The 17,945-nt window shown below is 47.1% G+C and overlaps 1 protein-coding gene across 1 annotated transcript; it reads left to right on the top strand.

Annotated features, from left to right (window-relative positions):
• The first annotated feature begins 57 nt into the window (after positions 1-57).
• LOC123762535 (circumsporozoite protein-like) lies at positions 58-603 on the top strand. The gene has a single exon (XM_045749034.2). The coding sequence runs from the start codon at positions 58-60 to the stop codon at positions 601-603; it is 546 nt and encodes a 181-aa protein (XP_045604990.2).
• The last annotated feature ends 17,342 nt before the right edge of the window (positions 604-17,945 follow it).

Here is a 17,945-nt window from a genome sequence, read left to right as displayed (position 1 = left end):
GTACCATGGGAGCCCCAGCAGGTGATGGTACCATGGGAGCCAGCAGCTGATGGTACCATGGGAGCCCCAGCAGCTGATGGCACCATGGGAGCCCCAGCAGCTGATGGTACCATGGGAGCCCCAGCAGATGATGGTACCATGGGAGCCCCAGCAGCTGATGGCACCATGGGAGCCCCAGCAGGTGATGGTACCATGGTAGCCCCAGTAGCTGATGGTACCATGGGAGCCCCAGCAGATGATGGTACCATGGGAGCCCCAGCAGATGATGGTACCATGGGAGCCCCAGCAGGTGATGGTACCATGGGAGCCCCAGCAGCTGATGGTACCATGGGAGCCCCAGCAGCTGATGGTACCATGGGAGCCCCAGCAGGTGATGGTACCACGGGAGCCCCAGCAGGTGATGGTACCATGGGAGCCCCAGCAGCTGATGGTACCATGGGAGCCCCAGCAGGTGATGGTACCACGGGAGCCCCAGCAGGTGATGGTACCATGGGAGCCCCAGCAGGTGATGGTACCATGGGAGCCAGCAACAGACGAAGTCTTAGACAAGTCCCCAGCAACAAACTAAGTCTTAGACAGGGTCCTAAAAGAATGCAAGAATAAGGTAAGTGAGCCCTTATATATGTGTGTGTGAGAGTGGTCGTCTTAACACCTTGTAAGGAGAACTCTTCCCTGACACTCATTATCTCAGTCGGAATGAATCTGAGCTACAAGGTCTGGGAAAGGCACACCTTGATAAGCTAAATTTTGTATGGAGGAAATGTTCAAGACGCATCTTAGGAATTCATCCTCGCACTTACTGGCATCCCCTTCCTGGCCTCAGGCTCAGGCCTGCAAGTTAAGGAATCATTCACAAGTTCTCATAAATATTATTATTTTTTATTTTTTTTGAGCAGCAGGATCTAAAACTTGTAACGGTATACAAGTTAAGATGTCATACTGATACAAGCACAAAATTTTATATATTATTTTCGTTTAGCTAAGTTGGGTTAGATAAGGTTATGTTGGGTTATGTGAGGTTACTTTACGTTACGTTACGTTACGTTTGTTTATAGAGTAGCGATGACGTTGAGGTTTACATACTTTTCTCAAGTGTTAGACTACTCGTCCGGGGACGCTAAAGCTTACGCCACGCGGAGTTGGTGTGAATGGAGTAGGAGGCCCCAGGCGCCTCAAGCTGTCTAAGATGGAAAGTTAAGCAGCCGGAAAGGCACATTGTGTGGTGGTGGTCCAGTGTGTTGTCAAGCTTTAGTGTGAGAACACGTGGTAGTGTTGATGTTTACCTCCAGTGTGACCCTCTGCTTTAACCTCGCTGCTTTGACACAAACATTCACCATTTTCTTATATCTAGCTGTGAGAGACAACACCTATGACCGCGGTAGTTTAAAGGTTTTAAATAGTATCATTATTATCATAAATAATGTCTACAAATGAGGCAGAGGGAATGTAAAGCATGTGAGTAATCACAGACCCGCCATAGACCCACCGCTGATCCGTGACTGAAGAAGCTGTAACAATCAACATGCGGGTGAGTATGTCGACGTTTAACAATTCTTTCTTCTCTTTAATATAGGCCATCGCACATTGTCAGAACAACTGCACTTCCAGCTGCACCCGTGGTGCGGTGTAGGGAACCATCAGTGTATATAATTTGAGAGAGAGAATGCTCTGTGGACAGAGCATCAATATGGCTTAAGGCGTCGAGCTTTGCCTCAAGACGAAGCTTGGGCTGATCTCTAATTTGCTTCTTGGGTGAGGAGTCCGTATAAACAACTGGGCCTCTACCCTTCAGACCGAACTATTTGCCTTGATCCTTGCACTGAAATGTGTACAAGTCTCCAAACTTGATACATTAATTGTAAGTGACTCCTTATCATCCTTAGTTAAATGCTCTCAACTCTTTAAGACATAACTGTAACATGCTCATGTCCGAAGCTAGACACAAATACAACAAAATTATTAAGGATGGTAACAGAGTCCATTTCATGTGGTCTCCATCGCATGTTGGCCTCCGAATGCATGATAGAGCTGATAAGTTAACCAAAGAATCTGCCTTTAAAGGAGACGTCGAGTGTAACCTAGGATTGTCAATGAGCAATCTGAGAGCAGCAGTACACCGAGAACTTCAGCAAGATCTTGTAGATCTGAGGCAAAGTGAAATTGACACCAGTAATTCCATCTATCATCATACTATCATGCAAGAGGAGCCACACATCTATGGATCATCCAATAAAATCAGCAGACTTCTAGATGTTACTACTGCTCGGCTTAGACTTGGTTACAAGTATCTCTGGGAATTCTCATTATCTGCCGATGTAGACCTGACCAAATGTAAACTGTGTCAACAAAATTATTCGCACACCCTCCGTCACTATGTGATGGAGTGCGAAAAGATACGTGAATTTAGAGACAATTGTATAACCAATGTTCCAACGATGTGTAAATATTTTATTCAAAATGATCTGCTTCCAGAAATTTTAGCCAAATATCCCCAGTTCGCTAACTGTAGGTAGTAACTGAGTGATTGTAACCTATCCACCGCTGCCCACTGGATGGGGGGCGGTGTGCAGGACAAACATATAAATTTTGACACTAGCTCTCCACATATGTCAGTTGCTTAGTTTAGAACCTGTACTTGTGGTCGGTCTCGAACCCATTGTTGATGTGACGACTTATACTGAATTTTGTAACTAGCTCATCAAGATTGTAACTTGCTTAGCTAAATGAATTGTGGGGTTCAGTCCCTGAGCCCATTATGTGCCTCTGTAACCCTTTCCACTACCGCCCACAAGATGGGTATGGGGTGCATAATAAATGAACTAAACTAAACTAAACTCCCTTAATATAGTGGGCAAGCGATATATATATATATATATATATATATATATATATATATATATATATATATATATATATATATATATATATATATATATATATATATATATATATATATATATATATATATATATATATATATATATATATATCATCATGTCAGCGTCTGAGTGTGGCGATCCAGAGGGGAAACGCCTGCTGTACCCACGGTTTCTGCCTGGAATCTGACAGCTGACTACTGTGCTACAAGGCCCATTTTTCTATATTTTAACCACGCCTTAATCCTCAGAGTTAAGCCTTGATTGTTGGCCTCGCGAGCACAGGGATAGAGGCACTCCAGTAGGGTCTGGATAGGCTGAATAGGCTATGGAAACCTGAATAGGCTTAAACAATGAGACGCCAACAGGGCCGCGGGGACGTTGAGCCCCGAAATCATCGCAAGGTAACCAAGATAAGCACAAGGTGGGTTAGGTTAGGGTGTTAGAGGATGGAGCTATAACACTATAACCATCCACCACACCGTCACAACCATCCACCACACCGTTACAACCATCCTCCACACCGTCACAACCATCCTCCACACCGTCACAACCATCCTCCACACCGTCACAACCATCCTCCACACCGTCACAACCATCCACCACACCGTCACAACCATCCTCCAGACCGTCACAACCATCCACCACACCGTCACAACCATCCACCACACCGTCACAACCATCCACCACACCGTCACAACCATCCACCACACCGTCACAACCATCCACCACACCGTCACAACCATCCTCCACACCGTCACAACCATCCACCACACCGTCACAACCATCCACCACACCGTCACAACCATCCTCCACACCGTCACAACCATCCACCACACCGTCACAACCATCCACCACACCGTCACAACCATCCACCACACCGTTACAACCATCCACCACACCGTTACAACCATCCTCCACACCGTCACAACCATCCACCACACCGTCACAACCATCCACCACACCGTCACAACCATCCACCACACCGTCACAACCATCCACCACACCGTCACAACCATCCACCACACCGTCACAACCATCCACCACACCGTCACAACCATCCACCACACCGTCACAACCATCCACCACACCGTCACAACCATCCACCACACCGTTACAACCATCCACCACACCGTTACAACCATCCACCACACCGTCACAACCATCCACCACACCGTCACAACCATCCACCTTCCTACCATCAACGCCGCTAATCACCCAACCTGTCCTCCTACAAAGAACGTTGTGTTTCGTTCGTATGCGTTACATACGGCCAAAAATTGTCGTACTAGAAAATGGTAGCGGCTGGCGAAAGTGACTCTTCCGTTTTCTGTTTTGGGTCCTCTGGTAGGTTAGGAGAGGACACTTTAAATTGACTGTTTTCTTTAGGTTGGGAAACCCTAGGAGGACGGGCTGCTTCACCAGCGCTGCGACGGGTCACGGCAGCGCCCGGAGTCTCGCGAGGCGTCGTCACGGTGGTGGAAAGTGACACCCACTTACCAGTACTGCCCGCCGGCTTCATAACTTTCCTCCACTTTCCTCCAAAGTGTAGTTACTTCCCTGTGGTGCCCCTGCCATTCCCCACCCCTCTCCCCCACCCACCATCACCATCCACTTTCCTTCCCTCCTCTTTCCTTTCTAGACCGTCCTACAGTGACCACAGTACAAGATCTCTTCCACAGAGAGATTCACTGCCACACTAAGAACCTTCATAGACAACTGAACTGCCGAGCTCAGCATTGGCAGCTTCTTGGGTGAGGAAATCGAACTGAAAAGTGGAGTACGACAAGGACGCTGCCTGGCATCACGCCCACGATGTAACTCTAATAACTTGCCAACCAGGACAACCAGAGATGTTACTGGCCAACACAACCAAGGAGGCAACAGAATTCATCAACCAATGAATTATGCGAGAGCATACAGTAAGGAAGATACGAGGAGACGCCATGTCAGGGCCACAGCCATCGAGGCGGGACCCCAGCGGTAGCCACGGCGTCTCTGTTGTCAGGCGTAGAAAGTTTTTAGCGAGACAGTGTTTACATCAGACACCTGGCCTCCCTTAAGCACCCAGGAGCAATGATGGAATTCATTGTGGTTACCCGAGGCTGAGCCCCTCCAGGGAGCTGGCAGCAGGCACAAGTGTTTCATGCTGGATTCCATACTCGTCTGCTGATAGCTGTCTCCTCTTCCTTCTCATTGTTTTCTCTCTTTCTCTCTCTCTCTCTCTCTCTCTCTCTCTCTCTCTCTCTCTCTCTCTCTCTCTCTCTCTCTCTCTCTCTCTCTCTCTCTCTCTCTCTCTCTCTCTCTCTCTCTCTCTCTCTCTCTCTCTCTCTCTCTCTCTCTCTCTCTCGTAAGAAGCCTCAGATTGATCCAAAAAGTCAGATATAACGCAAATAATGCATGACATTAATAATGAAGTTAACTAGAACAAAAATAATTTGGTTTACATTTATTCAGAGTTTCGTACAAAAACAGAACTTTCTCAAGTCAGTCATTTTAAAGTCACCATTCAGCGAAAAGTTGGCCAATTCATACATATATATATCTGACCTACGCTTGAAACACTTCGGCAATCTCAAGTCTCAGGAATCTCTTATTTTTTTCCCCCAAATGTTTCCCAGATTCCTAAATGTTTATACATACATACGCATCTGTTCATGTTACCATTCATGTATGTATACGTGTGTATGTATGCACATGAGACAATACAGAAGGGGGTGTCAGTATGTAGCCTACAACACCTGAAAATCAACGCAATTGGCGTAATTTACATACGTGAAATACAAACTAACAGCCACTTACTATTAGTATGTTACACCATTTATAATAGTGGGCCCAAGCAGTGACAAATGACATAGAGAGTGGGTAAAGCAGCGCCATAGAGAGAGAGAGTGTGTGGTTATATCACCAGGTGGCGTGAGACACCAAGCCCGAGGTGTTTATTCACAGCGCAGCCCATTCAAATAATGTGCCAATCCGTAAACAACATGCAACTATTTACTTACACAGAAAACGGACGAACCCAAGTAGCCTACTAAACCTAGTGATGTCACTGCATATATATATACTGTCGATCATATGGTGCTTTAATTTGTATTATTGCGTTGCAATTTTAACGGTTTTGACGATTGTGTTAAGACTGCGACGTATTATTCACCAACGTATTGGTCCCCAAGCCGGAGTGAAGTAAAAGAAGACAGGTTGAGGACCCATGTCAGACTGACGTTCTAAAGTCACGTTAGGCTGTGGTCCCCGGACCAGGGTGAGGATCCCCAAGCTGGTTTGAGGGATCCAGACCACACTGAGACCATATTGTTGATACTGTTTGCGCGGAAGAAGCGCCGAGGCCTATTTGATCGTGCCAAAGTGACAGTCGAATTCAAGACAGAAAGAATTATAGAAATAATAAAATAAAAATTTAAGTCGGGTTGAATTCCACTTCCACAAGGCGAGGGCGGAGGCACCAGTGTGTCCCCCACTGCCACATACCTTCTTCTCCCACCTTGACAACCCACTACATATTCTACATATTATATGTATCGCACATAACATGTGACTTTAGGAAATTAAAGAAGACCTATGGTCCCGTACGCGGCAGCTATTATTGATGTCCACTCAAACACATTAATATATTAGATCAGGATTACAGAAGTAATTATGATGTAGGAAAATAGGCTTGTTTCACTCTTAAATGGTTGATTATATATTTGTTTTATATATCCTGATTTCAAACAATGTTGAAATGTTTAAACCAATAAAGCTTCGAAAATTATCAAGAAGCAATTCAAAAATAAACAAAAATATTTCTCCTACGGATTAAAATACTGAATTATGCTATTGTTGCGCCTCTAAAGTCCTCCATCCCTCTCTTTGTCTCTTTAGTAATTATTTAGTGTTATACATATTGTTGATACAACAATATGTATAACACTACATACAGTATCAACAATATGTATAACACTATATAGAGTGTTGCCAAGTCAGTAACAAAGTGTTGTATCCCACAGGTCGTGACAGTGGTGGCAGTGGTGATGGTGCAAGTGTCGCGACCCTCGCCTGCACCGCCAGCACCTGTACACCACCATCACTATCCTCACCACCACCACCATCTGGACACTATTACATACCCACTGTCAACTGTCCCGGGGCACAGATTGTTGGGCATGCAGCAGCCTGTCTCAGGGGTCATCACCCCAGCACCACAGCAGGCTGTCTCAGTGGTCAACACCCCAGCACTCCAGCAGCCTGTCTCAGTGGTCAACACCCCAGCACTCCAGCAGCCTGTCTCAGTGGTCAACACCCCAGCACCCCAGCAGCCTGCCCCAGTGGTCAACAGAAACATGCAACACCAAAGCGTCACTGAACACGACTTTATGGAACCTGGAGAAAGTGTTGTGGCCAATAATCCCCCTGGTGTCCCTCGTGCCAGAAAGGCAACACACAAAATCGTGAGTGGTGAAAGGGCCGGGCGTGAAGGAGGCCGGTCGTCCAGGTCACCCGCCCGACCCCTTCGTCAGCCACACACACTCTACGCTCCTCCAACACGACCGGAGCCCGTCATGGCCAGCTTAAACACACAGCCATCTCCAACAAGGAGAAAACGATACCGTTATCATACACGTTATAATACATTTCTTGGGGATGGAAATAAACATATTGCAGCTGATATGGCAGTTTCCTCAAAGGAAGGGGAACAGGCAGCTTACAGAGAATGGAACCCCAGTGTACACATTAATGACGAGCTGCTCGGTAATAACAGAAAACGTTCTTATGACGATGAGGAACCGCAGGGAAACCATGACTATAGTGGACCTTCAGTTCATCTCCTTCTTACGATTGATGGCCAGTTAAGGCTTCCTCTCCAGGCTTATCCACACTCTAGGTCTTCAGTAGAATCATCCCATTCAGAAAACTCGAAGCAGAAAGTTCAGCAAAAGCTTTTTGGAGGCGTTATTCCTTTAGAAATGACAACCATTGTTCCAGAACTGGACCAGTTCATAGAACAATATGAAGATGATGAAATATTCCAGCTTGAAGGTAGTGAAGGATACTTGGCACAACTGCAGGAAGATCTCGGCCCTCAGCAAACAACAGCTTCTATATTAAACATCAACACTGACTTGTATCAAGGTTTAAGGTTACCTTATTATTCCCTGCTTGCTGAGGCTGTCGACCCCAACACTGGTAAAGAGGAAATCTTTGAGTCTATTAAAACAAATTCAGATATTCTTCCATTTGAACCTCTGCATGTACTTGAACTTCCATTTAATGAAAAGAGGCAAAGTGTTCCTCAAAACGTAAACAATTCCCTCACATTGAACAATAGGGAGAACATTGATCAAAGCGTGAATACTTTTTCTAATGCCAACAATATTTCGATTTCCTTTGGGGTTCCAACATCATCTCGAAAATCACAAGAATTTTCTCTTGTGCCTAAAGAAACCCAGAAAGTTCCAACAATGCCCCTGCTTCTTCAGAAACTTTCAGCCACATCTTCAATTCCTCAGGATCTTAAAACAGTTTCTCCACTGCCTGGAACCCGTTCACTAGTGTTACCACTGCCTGAGAAACGTCAGACAATATCTCTTCTACCTCACAAGTTCCCAACAGTGTTTCCACACCCTGGACAGCTTCCAGCAGTGTCTTCACAGCCCCAGAGTCTCTCGCTAGGGTCTCCTCCGGCAGTGGAACTTTCCCCACTCTCACACCGCCAAAGAAAAATCTTGCCATTTTACCCACAATCCATACCGTTGAGGCAGCACTCAGGAGCTAGCCCCTATCACGAGGGTTCCTTCTTGCTGGAGCCTCTTGGTGATGTGTACGAGCACAACACTCACAGCCAGTTACCATCTGATTACAACCATAACAAAAGACCAGAAGAGCTACAACAGCCGCTGAGCAATCAAAGTATTATTTCTAGCCTCCCGCCACTGAGACCAACTGGTATTCCAGTGATCCCTCCAGATGGCGCTAATGCTTCAGATTACCAATATTTATCACGACGATTAGTACCCTCACTACTGGAAACAGGTGACACAACTGGTCCTGCATACCATCAGCAACACAATTTTCTAAATGATGGAGTACAAAAGGAAACCCAAGCACCAAAAAAAGACATGGACAACACGCATCTTGCTGCAACATATGATGCCGACAGATTCCATGTTACAGTTTCATCCATTATTAACTCCTCAACACTTCCATTCACAACACCCAGGAGCATTACTTTCCTAGAGGAACCAGTATTTGAAATAAAGCCGCTGCCTTTTCCAGCCAACATACACTTTCCAGCAGAGTATCCAGACATATCAAAATCCACATCATCTACGCCCTCACAACATGTGTCTCGCCGGCCTACTGGCAGCGTTATGACCCAAACACGGAGACCTCCACTGGCCTCTCCTGTTAACTCCCCAGAGCTGTCACAGCCTTCAGGCTTTACACACACAAGAGTTACAAAAGTCTTAGATAAAGGAATTCAGGATGATCCACAAACTCAAGATGATCCACAAACCCAAGATGATCCACAAACCCAAGATGATCCACAAACCCAAGATGATCCACACACCCAAGATGATCCAAACACCCAAGATGATCCACAAACCCAAGATGATCCACAAACCCAAGATGATCCACAAACCCAAGATGATCCACAAACCCAAGATGATCCACAAACCCAAGATGATCCACAAACCCAAGATGATCCACAAACCCAAGATGATCCACAAACCCAAGATGATCCACACACCCAAGATGATCCAAACACCCAAGATGATCCAAACACCCAAGATGATCCACAAACCCAAGATGATCCACAAACCCAAGATGATCCACAAACCCAAGATGATCCACACACCCAAGATGATCCACAAACCCAAGATGATCCACAAACCCAAGATGATCCACACACCCAAGATGATCCAAACACCCAAGATGATCCACAAACCCAAGATGATCCACAAACCCAAGATGATCCACAAACCCAAGATGATCCACAAACCCAAGATGATCCACAAACCCAAGATGATCCACAAACCCAAGATGATCCACAAACCCAAGATGATCCACACACCCAAGATGATCCAAAGCCTTTGAGAGAAATAAACTCTAACTTGGTGAACACCGTCCACCATTTAAGTAAACAAATGACAGCGGAACCAGCAGACAATGGTCAGCAGACCTGTATGACGTCTGCTGACAGCAACAGTCCTCACAGTGACCACACAGCACCTGCCTCGTCTGTACACCACTCCACTACCCACGAACCTAAACCAAATAGACAAGTTCCAACAGAATCCATCTTGATACTGACGTCGTCAGCTCTTACAGCTTCCTCCCACAGCACAACCACAGGAGCTCCCGGGCTTACAACAGACCCTAAAAGGAATTCAGACAGAGGCCTTCAAGGCTTCGTGGAGTTCCCTGACTTCATTAACACTTCCTTGAAAGATCTAGAGACAAGAGTGACATCTGCAACTGACGTCCAGAGTTCTGACTTGGCCATTGACGACGGCAGGCCACGACCCTCCAGAGACTCAACAGTTGAAGATCCTACAAGAATTTTTGAAGGTATTGAGAACTCATCTCAACCAACAGAGGGGTTCACCTCCCACCCAACAGAGGAGTTCACCTCCCACCCAACAGAGGGGTTCACCTCCCACCCAACAGAGGGGTTCACCTCCCGCCCAATAGAGGGGTTCACCTCCCGCCCAACAGAGGGGTTCTCCTCCCACCCAACTGAGGGGTTCACCTCCCACCCAACAGAGGCGTTCACCTCTCGCCCAACAGAGGGGTTCACCTCCCACCCAACAGAGGGGTTCACCTCCCACCCAACAGAGGGGTTCTCCTCCCACCCAACTGAGGGGTTCACCTCCCACCCAACAGAGGGGTTCACCTCCCACCCAACAGAGGGGTTCACCTCCCGCCCAACAGAGGGGTTCTCCTCCCACCCAACTGAGGGGTTCACCTCCCACCCAACAGAGGGGTTCACCTCCCACCCAACTGAGGGGTTCACCCCCCACCCAACAGAGGGGTTCACCTCCCACTCAACAGAGGCGTTCACTAATAAACCCGATGGAAATATTCCACTTTCGGAGAGGGGAAAGGAAAATGCCCAAGTAATTTCCCCTCAAGATGCACTCAGTGGCCAAGAGTCTCTGTACTCAACAGGTACTCCTGGTCTACCTGGCAACACTTCCGCCGTGCGTGAGCCTTACAGGAGGACCAACGCACTCATACATTCTTCTCCACTAACGTCAAGCGGTGACCCATCACCAAGCATGATGAAGATATCTCAGTTAATCCCATCGCTTCATATCATGAATAACATGTTCCTTTCAAGCGTGTCAGATAATGGCTTGGCCGGGCACGAGCTGGCAAGAGAGGATGCCACAGAGATGACGGAGGATTATGGAGCCCAGAGTCCTGGGATGCTGCGTCCTCAACTAGTGAATGCGTCTGTTAAAGAAAGTTTGGAAGAGTTAGTCAATACCTCACCAGACAAGAGGTCTTCCAATCTTAATACAAACACAACTAAGTTTCCCAATAGAAGTATTTTCCCTCTGCTTGGACTAGTGAGTAGCCTCGTTGGGAAAGAATATGGTGATGATGCTGTTAGTCAGACGGGAGGATCTCCTGGACATGCTCAAGAAGACTTACAAACCAATTCTTCAAGAGCTACAAAATCATACCCAGCTGATGTGTTCTATCCTCCGGCACACTCCACTAACAGAAGGCGTCTGTCATCTTATATCTCAACACCTGAGTCACCCCACCATCCCGCCTCTCAGGATTGGTTACAGCCATTGTCTGGGAGCTTTGGTCTTCGCCAGCCACAACAACAAGAACGGACGCAAGATGAAAAGCAAGAGACGATCAGTAAGGAGCAAGAAACACAGAAAGAAAGTGAAAGATTTTCTAGAGATTATAAAAATGATGGAACAAATGTTGTGACCACTACAGACGCACATTTCGCTGTACCCACTCCCCAGGCTGTACCCACTCCCCAGACTGTACCCACTCCCCAGGCTGTACCCACTCCCCAGACTGTCCCCACTTCCCAGACTGTCCCCACTCCCCAGTCTGTACCCACTCCCCAGGCTGTACCCACTCCCCTGGCTGTACCCACTCCCCAGGCTGTACCCACTCCCCAGGCTGTACCCACTCCCCAGGCTGTACCCACTCCCCGGGCTGTACCCACTCCCCAGGCTGTACCCACTCCCCAGGCTGTACCCACTCCCCAGGCTGTACCCACTCCCCAGGCTGTACCCACTCCCCAGGCTGTACCCACTCCCCAGGCTGTCCCCACTCCCCAAGCTGTACCCAACATTTCCAACACTCAAGTCAGCCTTAATATTAAAGACGAACCACAGGTACTCTCCAGTAACTTAGGCATACTAAACATGCCTTATTTTAACCATAACAACAGACCTTGGCACACCACACCACCAGGTGTGAAGGGCGGGCAACAGTATGGATACCTCGACTATGGACCCGACCCTCACTACGGGTACGTCCCACACACGACCCTGGGACCACACCCCCGTACCGTCCCACGGGACACTCTGAACCCTGGGATAGCAACTGGTGCAGACAATGATGACGACACACCAACAGAAGGCGGCAGAGCACAGCTGGGTACCTTACGTGAAGATGAAGCAGTGCCGGAGTATACCACAGGTGTTGGGGAAGGTTTAAGTGAAGATGAAGCAGTGCCGGAGTATACCACAGGTGTTGGGGAAGGTTTAAGTGAAGATGAAGCAGTGCCGGAGTATACCACAGGTGTTGGGGAAGGTTTAAGTGAAGATGAAGCAGTGCCGGAGTATACCACAGGTATTGGGGAAGGTTTACGTGAAGATGAAGCAGTGCCGGAGTATACCACAGGTGTTGGGGAAGGTTTACGTGAAGATGAAACAATTCCACAGTATAAGAGAGGTGTAGATGAAAATTTACAGAAACATGATACGTATTACATCACCCATGCCACTCACAACCCGGACACTGCCGACCCTGGCCACAACCCGGACACTGCCGACCCTGGCCACAACCCGGACACTGGGGACCCTGGCCACAACCCGGACACTGGCGACCCTGGCCACAACCCGGACACTGGCGACCCTGGCCACAACCCGGACACTGGCGACCCTGGCCACAACCCGGACACTGGGGACCCTGGCCACAACCCGGACACTGGAGACCCTGGCCACAACCCGGACACTGGGGACCCTGGCCACAACCCGGACACTGGAGACCCTGGCCACAACTCGGACACTGGCGACCCTGGCCACAACCCGGACACTGGCGACCCTGGCCACAACCCGGACACTGGAGACCCTGGCCACAACTCGGACACCGGAGACCCTGGCCACAACCCGGACACTGGCGACCCTGGCCACAACCCGGACACCGTCCATGTTTACAGGAAAAATGTTACAGACAGCGACCAACTGAATTTCAGCCAAGAAACATTCCCCGTCGTCTCCCACACCGCCTCAGAGGCTGAGACCTTCCAGCAAGACCCACAAGGTGATGGGGACGACTCAGGAGAAACTCTTCGCAACTCTAACAGACCGACGGCCAAGATGAAGCCAGACAATAATGGCGACAACGTCTTCAGTGGGAAATCTGCAAAAGAAGGAATGGTGTATGAGGCTCTCAGTGGTCTAGATGGAATTAATATGGAGGCAAAAGCTGCTTCGGGGGGAAATATCCTTCAGCGTGAGGTAAATGTGAGGAAAGACAGACCTTCAGAATCGTTTTATTCAACTGATGTTGTGATCAATGATGGTGGGATTAATGATGGTAAGATCAATGATACTGTGATCAATAATGGTGTGATGAATGATCTTGTGATCAACGGTAGTATTTACACCCACGACACAGATGCCTCTCACCCTCTGCGCAGATTCTTCATACCTGAGAGTACTGAAGAACGTCATGATGCTCAAGACATCACCAGTGTGACTGAACTTGCCCATAAAAGTGTGGAAGCAGCAGGCGTTTATTTCGACGCAAGAGTCACAGTGGGTCCAAACACATACACGCCACGCAGCACAACGGAATACGTAGAGAGTTCAACTTTCACTCCCTCTGGTGCTGCCCGGGGAGATGAGACTCTTTCCCGAGACACGGAAACTCAACTATACGCTCCAAACGCTGCTAAAATGGACTTCAAAACTCAATTATACACTCCAAACCCAGCAGATGGGGACTTGAAAGCCGTGAGTGTGACCCAGAGTGACAATCTCTTAGGTACTACTGACAAAATATCGGAATTTGTCAATGACATGTCTGTAAGTGGCAAGAATGGTGATGGCAGAGTTGTCTCTGTAGACAGTGGAGCTGTGACGACAGACAGACTTCCTGATCCCGACACAGTGCCGCGTACAGGAGAGAGCAAACCTCTACGCCCAAAGGCACCCACTCCGCCGGATGTAAACACACCACTACCTAGTGACCAGGCGACTACATCAAGCACCAACACAACTCTACACAATAATTTCTTGATCAAGACGGATTTTAGCTCAGAAAACGTACCTTCAAATGAGGAGGTCACACATCCAGCCTTTCCCAGTAACAGTGAACAAGAGAATGCAAGCCTAAAGAGAGGCAGCGTTGCGACCATTCAACGGGATCTCAGCACAAGGAAGCAGCATTTAGCAGCAGGTGACAGCCATCAATCACCTACGAACGATACCAATATTGCAAGTGATTACAGCGCACCCAACCAACGTCTCCCGTTTACAGGAACGTCACGACGCCCGCTCATAACGTCACGACGCCCACCCATAACGTCACGACGCCCACTCATAACGTCACAAGTGCCTCAAGGAATATTAACACATAAAGTAAAACCAGGTGGAAACTACAGCAGCATCTACGAAGCTAATGAACATCTGAATGGTGATCAAGCTGAACAACCAGATGTACATGTGGAGGAGAGACTACAGTCTCCCTCTAAGGCTGGTATACATGTAGAGAGACTACAGTCTCTCTCTAAGGCTGGTATACATGTAGAAGAGAGACTACAGTCTCCCTCTAAGGCTGGTATACATGTAGAGAGACTACAGTCTCTCTCTAAGGCTGGTATACATGTAGAAGAGAGACTACAGTCTCCCTCTAAGGCTGGTATACATGTAGAAGAGAGGCTACAGTCTCCCTCTAAGGCTGGTATACATGTAGAAGAGAGGCTACAGTCTTCCCCTAAGGCTGGTATACATATAGAAGAGAGGCTACAGTCTTCCCCTAAGGCTGGTATACATATAGAAGAGAGGCTACAGTCTCCCTCTAAGGCTGGTATACATTTAGAAGAGAGGCTACAGTCTCCCCCTAAGGCTGGTATACATGTAGAAGAGAGGCTACAGTCTCCCCCTAAGGCTGGTATACATTTAAAAGAGAGGCTACAGTCTTCCCCTAAGGCTGGTATACATATAGAAGAGAGGCTACAGTCTCCCTCTAAGGCTGGTATACATTTAGAAGAGAGGCTACAGTCTTCCCCTAAGGCTGGTATACATATAGAAGAGAGGCTACAGTCTCCCTCTAAGGCTGGTATACATTTAGAAGAGAGGCTACAGTCTCCCTCTAAGGCTGGTATACATTTAGAAGAGAGGCTACAGTCTCCCTCTAAGGCTGGTATACATGTAGAAGAGAGGCTACAGTCTCCCTCTAAGGCTGATGTCACTTCAGGAGACATTCACTTAAATGAAGAGCTTGCAAGGTACAACTTGAGGCGACAAGATACAAGGCTGAAGGAAGTAATTCCTCAGAACATCTCCGGTGACTATAAAATTTGGTCCCAGGCAACAGGTATAGTAGAGCAGACCTCGCGTGGCGGCGCTGGCCTAGCACAGCACACACACGCCGCCAGCGGCCAGTCTCTCCCTCCTGCTCCAGTGTCTCAAGGTCTCGTCCCGCCAAATATTCGTCATTTTATAACCATTGAGGAACGGCCTTTTGGTGGTCTTCTTAAGCCCGTTTCCAGTGACGCAGAAAATGGTTCATTATATGTTGAAAAGGACACGAGTCATTCTCTTTTAAGCAGTGTTGCTGCATTACCATCTCTAAAACCTGATAATAGTATTAGCTTCTCAACACAGAGACGGATCCCTGGACGCGTCGAGCCAAATAATGCGAAGATCCAACACCCAAAGAGTGATCACATCTTTGTTATGGAAAGATTTCACTTGAACCCACAACAAACTAACTCAGATCTGCATCGTGAGTTTACAACCACTGGAAGCAAAGGTAGTTTAAGGATAGACCAAACAGATATTAGAACTAATTTTAAAAAAGAAGAAGTGCTTTTACTCGACAATAGTGCAGAAATGCAATCGTCACCAAAGACAGCAAACATTATGGATTCCAACCTAAATACCGACTCTTCCTCTGATGTCGATTACATACTTCTTGACAGCTCAGAAGAAGATAAGAATGATGCAGTAGCTGCGGACCTGCGTCCTGGTGCTGAGAGCAGACTACCCTTGGTTATGACTCAACAAAACAGTCCTGTACAAAGGGACAACCTTCTAGAAAAGATGTTCTCAACACAAAAGCTAAGAAACCCCTTAGAGTTTGTTAAAGCACAAAACACTGGAAGACCTGCACTCTCGGGATCACATGATTCAGCTATAACAGAGCCAACAGTCTTCGAGCCTTTTACAAAACTTGTCACAGCCTCTATGGTTGTTGAGACACGTACACCTTCCACGCTAGGCAAGTTACCCTTCTCCCTCAATAACGGAAATAACCGCCAACATTTAAGGCAAGGCGCGTTACCCAGCAGGCGTCCCCAGCGGGAGGAGCGCCAGTGGGTCTGGAGCCACACCAGACGCCAGGCTAACCCAGCACCAAGGAGAGTTACAGGTGCTTCTGATAGACAAGGATTGAGCGAAATCAACACCAAATTCATTTCTAAGGACAAGTATTCAGAGCAAACACCGGTCAGCAGGAGAGATCCCATCATGGAGCGGTGGGTGTGGCCCATCAGTACACAAAGACCAACAGGTCACAGTCGCCTGTGATGCGCACCATCACAAGACCAGGTCTCAGACCAGCCGCTCCTCGCCTAGTTCCTCTGTGGTTGGCATGTCTCCATAAACTAAGCCATTCCTCTTCCTCCCATGTTTATGGCACCAGGGCCACGTCAGTGCCAGCCATGGCCACCAGGGCCGCGTCAGTGCCAGCGGTCCTGATGTCTTTATCCATCTTAACCGAGGATGAAGATAGGGTGGCTACAGCTTGTGTTAACAGTAGGGTTGATAGCTATTGGAGGATGTTAGTGTGGCTTGAATAAGGGGAAGACCTCGTCGAGAGCTCACCTGGTCCTACTGAGGCACCAGGTGACAGAGTGGCATAACCAACAAAGTACTCTTACTTACTTACATTTATATGTATTATCTTAGTTTATTACAATAGATTTCCCCCATTCTGTGTACCGCAAGGCCTCAGAGGCAGGAAACGTCCTGAATTGTGGAATGAACTTCAATTTTACTCAAATGCTGTCCAAATCAGTTTAAATTTACATATTTAGAACAATTTACATATTTAGCACAATTTACATATTTAGCACAATTTACATATTTAGCACAATTTACATATTTAGCACAATTTACATGTTTAACATAATGTAACAAAATCTTCACATTTTTCTTCATTCAAAGTTAAATAGTTTAGGTTTGTTGTTATTGTAACTGCTATAAATATACTTTTACTCTACTGTACTTATACCTTAATAGACACAGAATCTTGCTTCAGAACCTAAAAAACTTATACATGCCTTTCATCATTAAGATTAACTCTAAAGGTTCATCATTAGCTAATTTATTTAGGAGTTAATTCTGTATCTGTATCTTGATTCTCATATAGTATTATTCCCAATAAATTTTAAACATAAAATCAGTTATTATTTTAATTTATTCCTTTTATGCTTGCCGTAATTAATGGTTTCTAAAATTTACCTGAATTTACCTAATGGCCACTAACACACTATAATGGCCACGACGAGAACAGGAAACCGGCGGCTTGTCAAAGGTCCCCTATTTGTCCTGATCATTTTTTTCAAGCTGGATTTTA

Source organism: Procambarus clarkii, chromosome 27 (genome assembly GCF_040958095.1).
Source record: "Procambarus clarkii isolate CNS0578487 chromosome 27, FALCON_Pclarkii_2.0, whole genome shotgun sequence".
Classification (NCBI taxonomy): Eukaryota; Metazoa; Arthropoda; class Malacostraca; order Decapoda; family Cambaridae; genus Procambarus; species Procambarus clarkii.
The sequence above is the reverse complement of the archived record's forward strand: the minus strand, read 5'-3'. Positions and strand labels throughout refer to the sequence as shown.

Coding starts and splice junctions, on each gene's coding strand:
- LOC123762535 (XM_045749034.2), top strand. CDS start 58: ATGGGAGCCCCAGCAGCTGATGGCACCATGGGAGCCCCAGCAGCTGAT.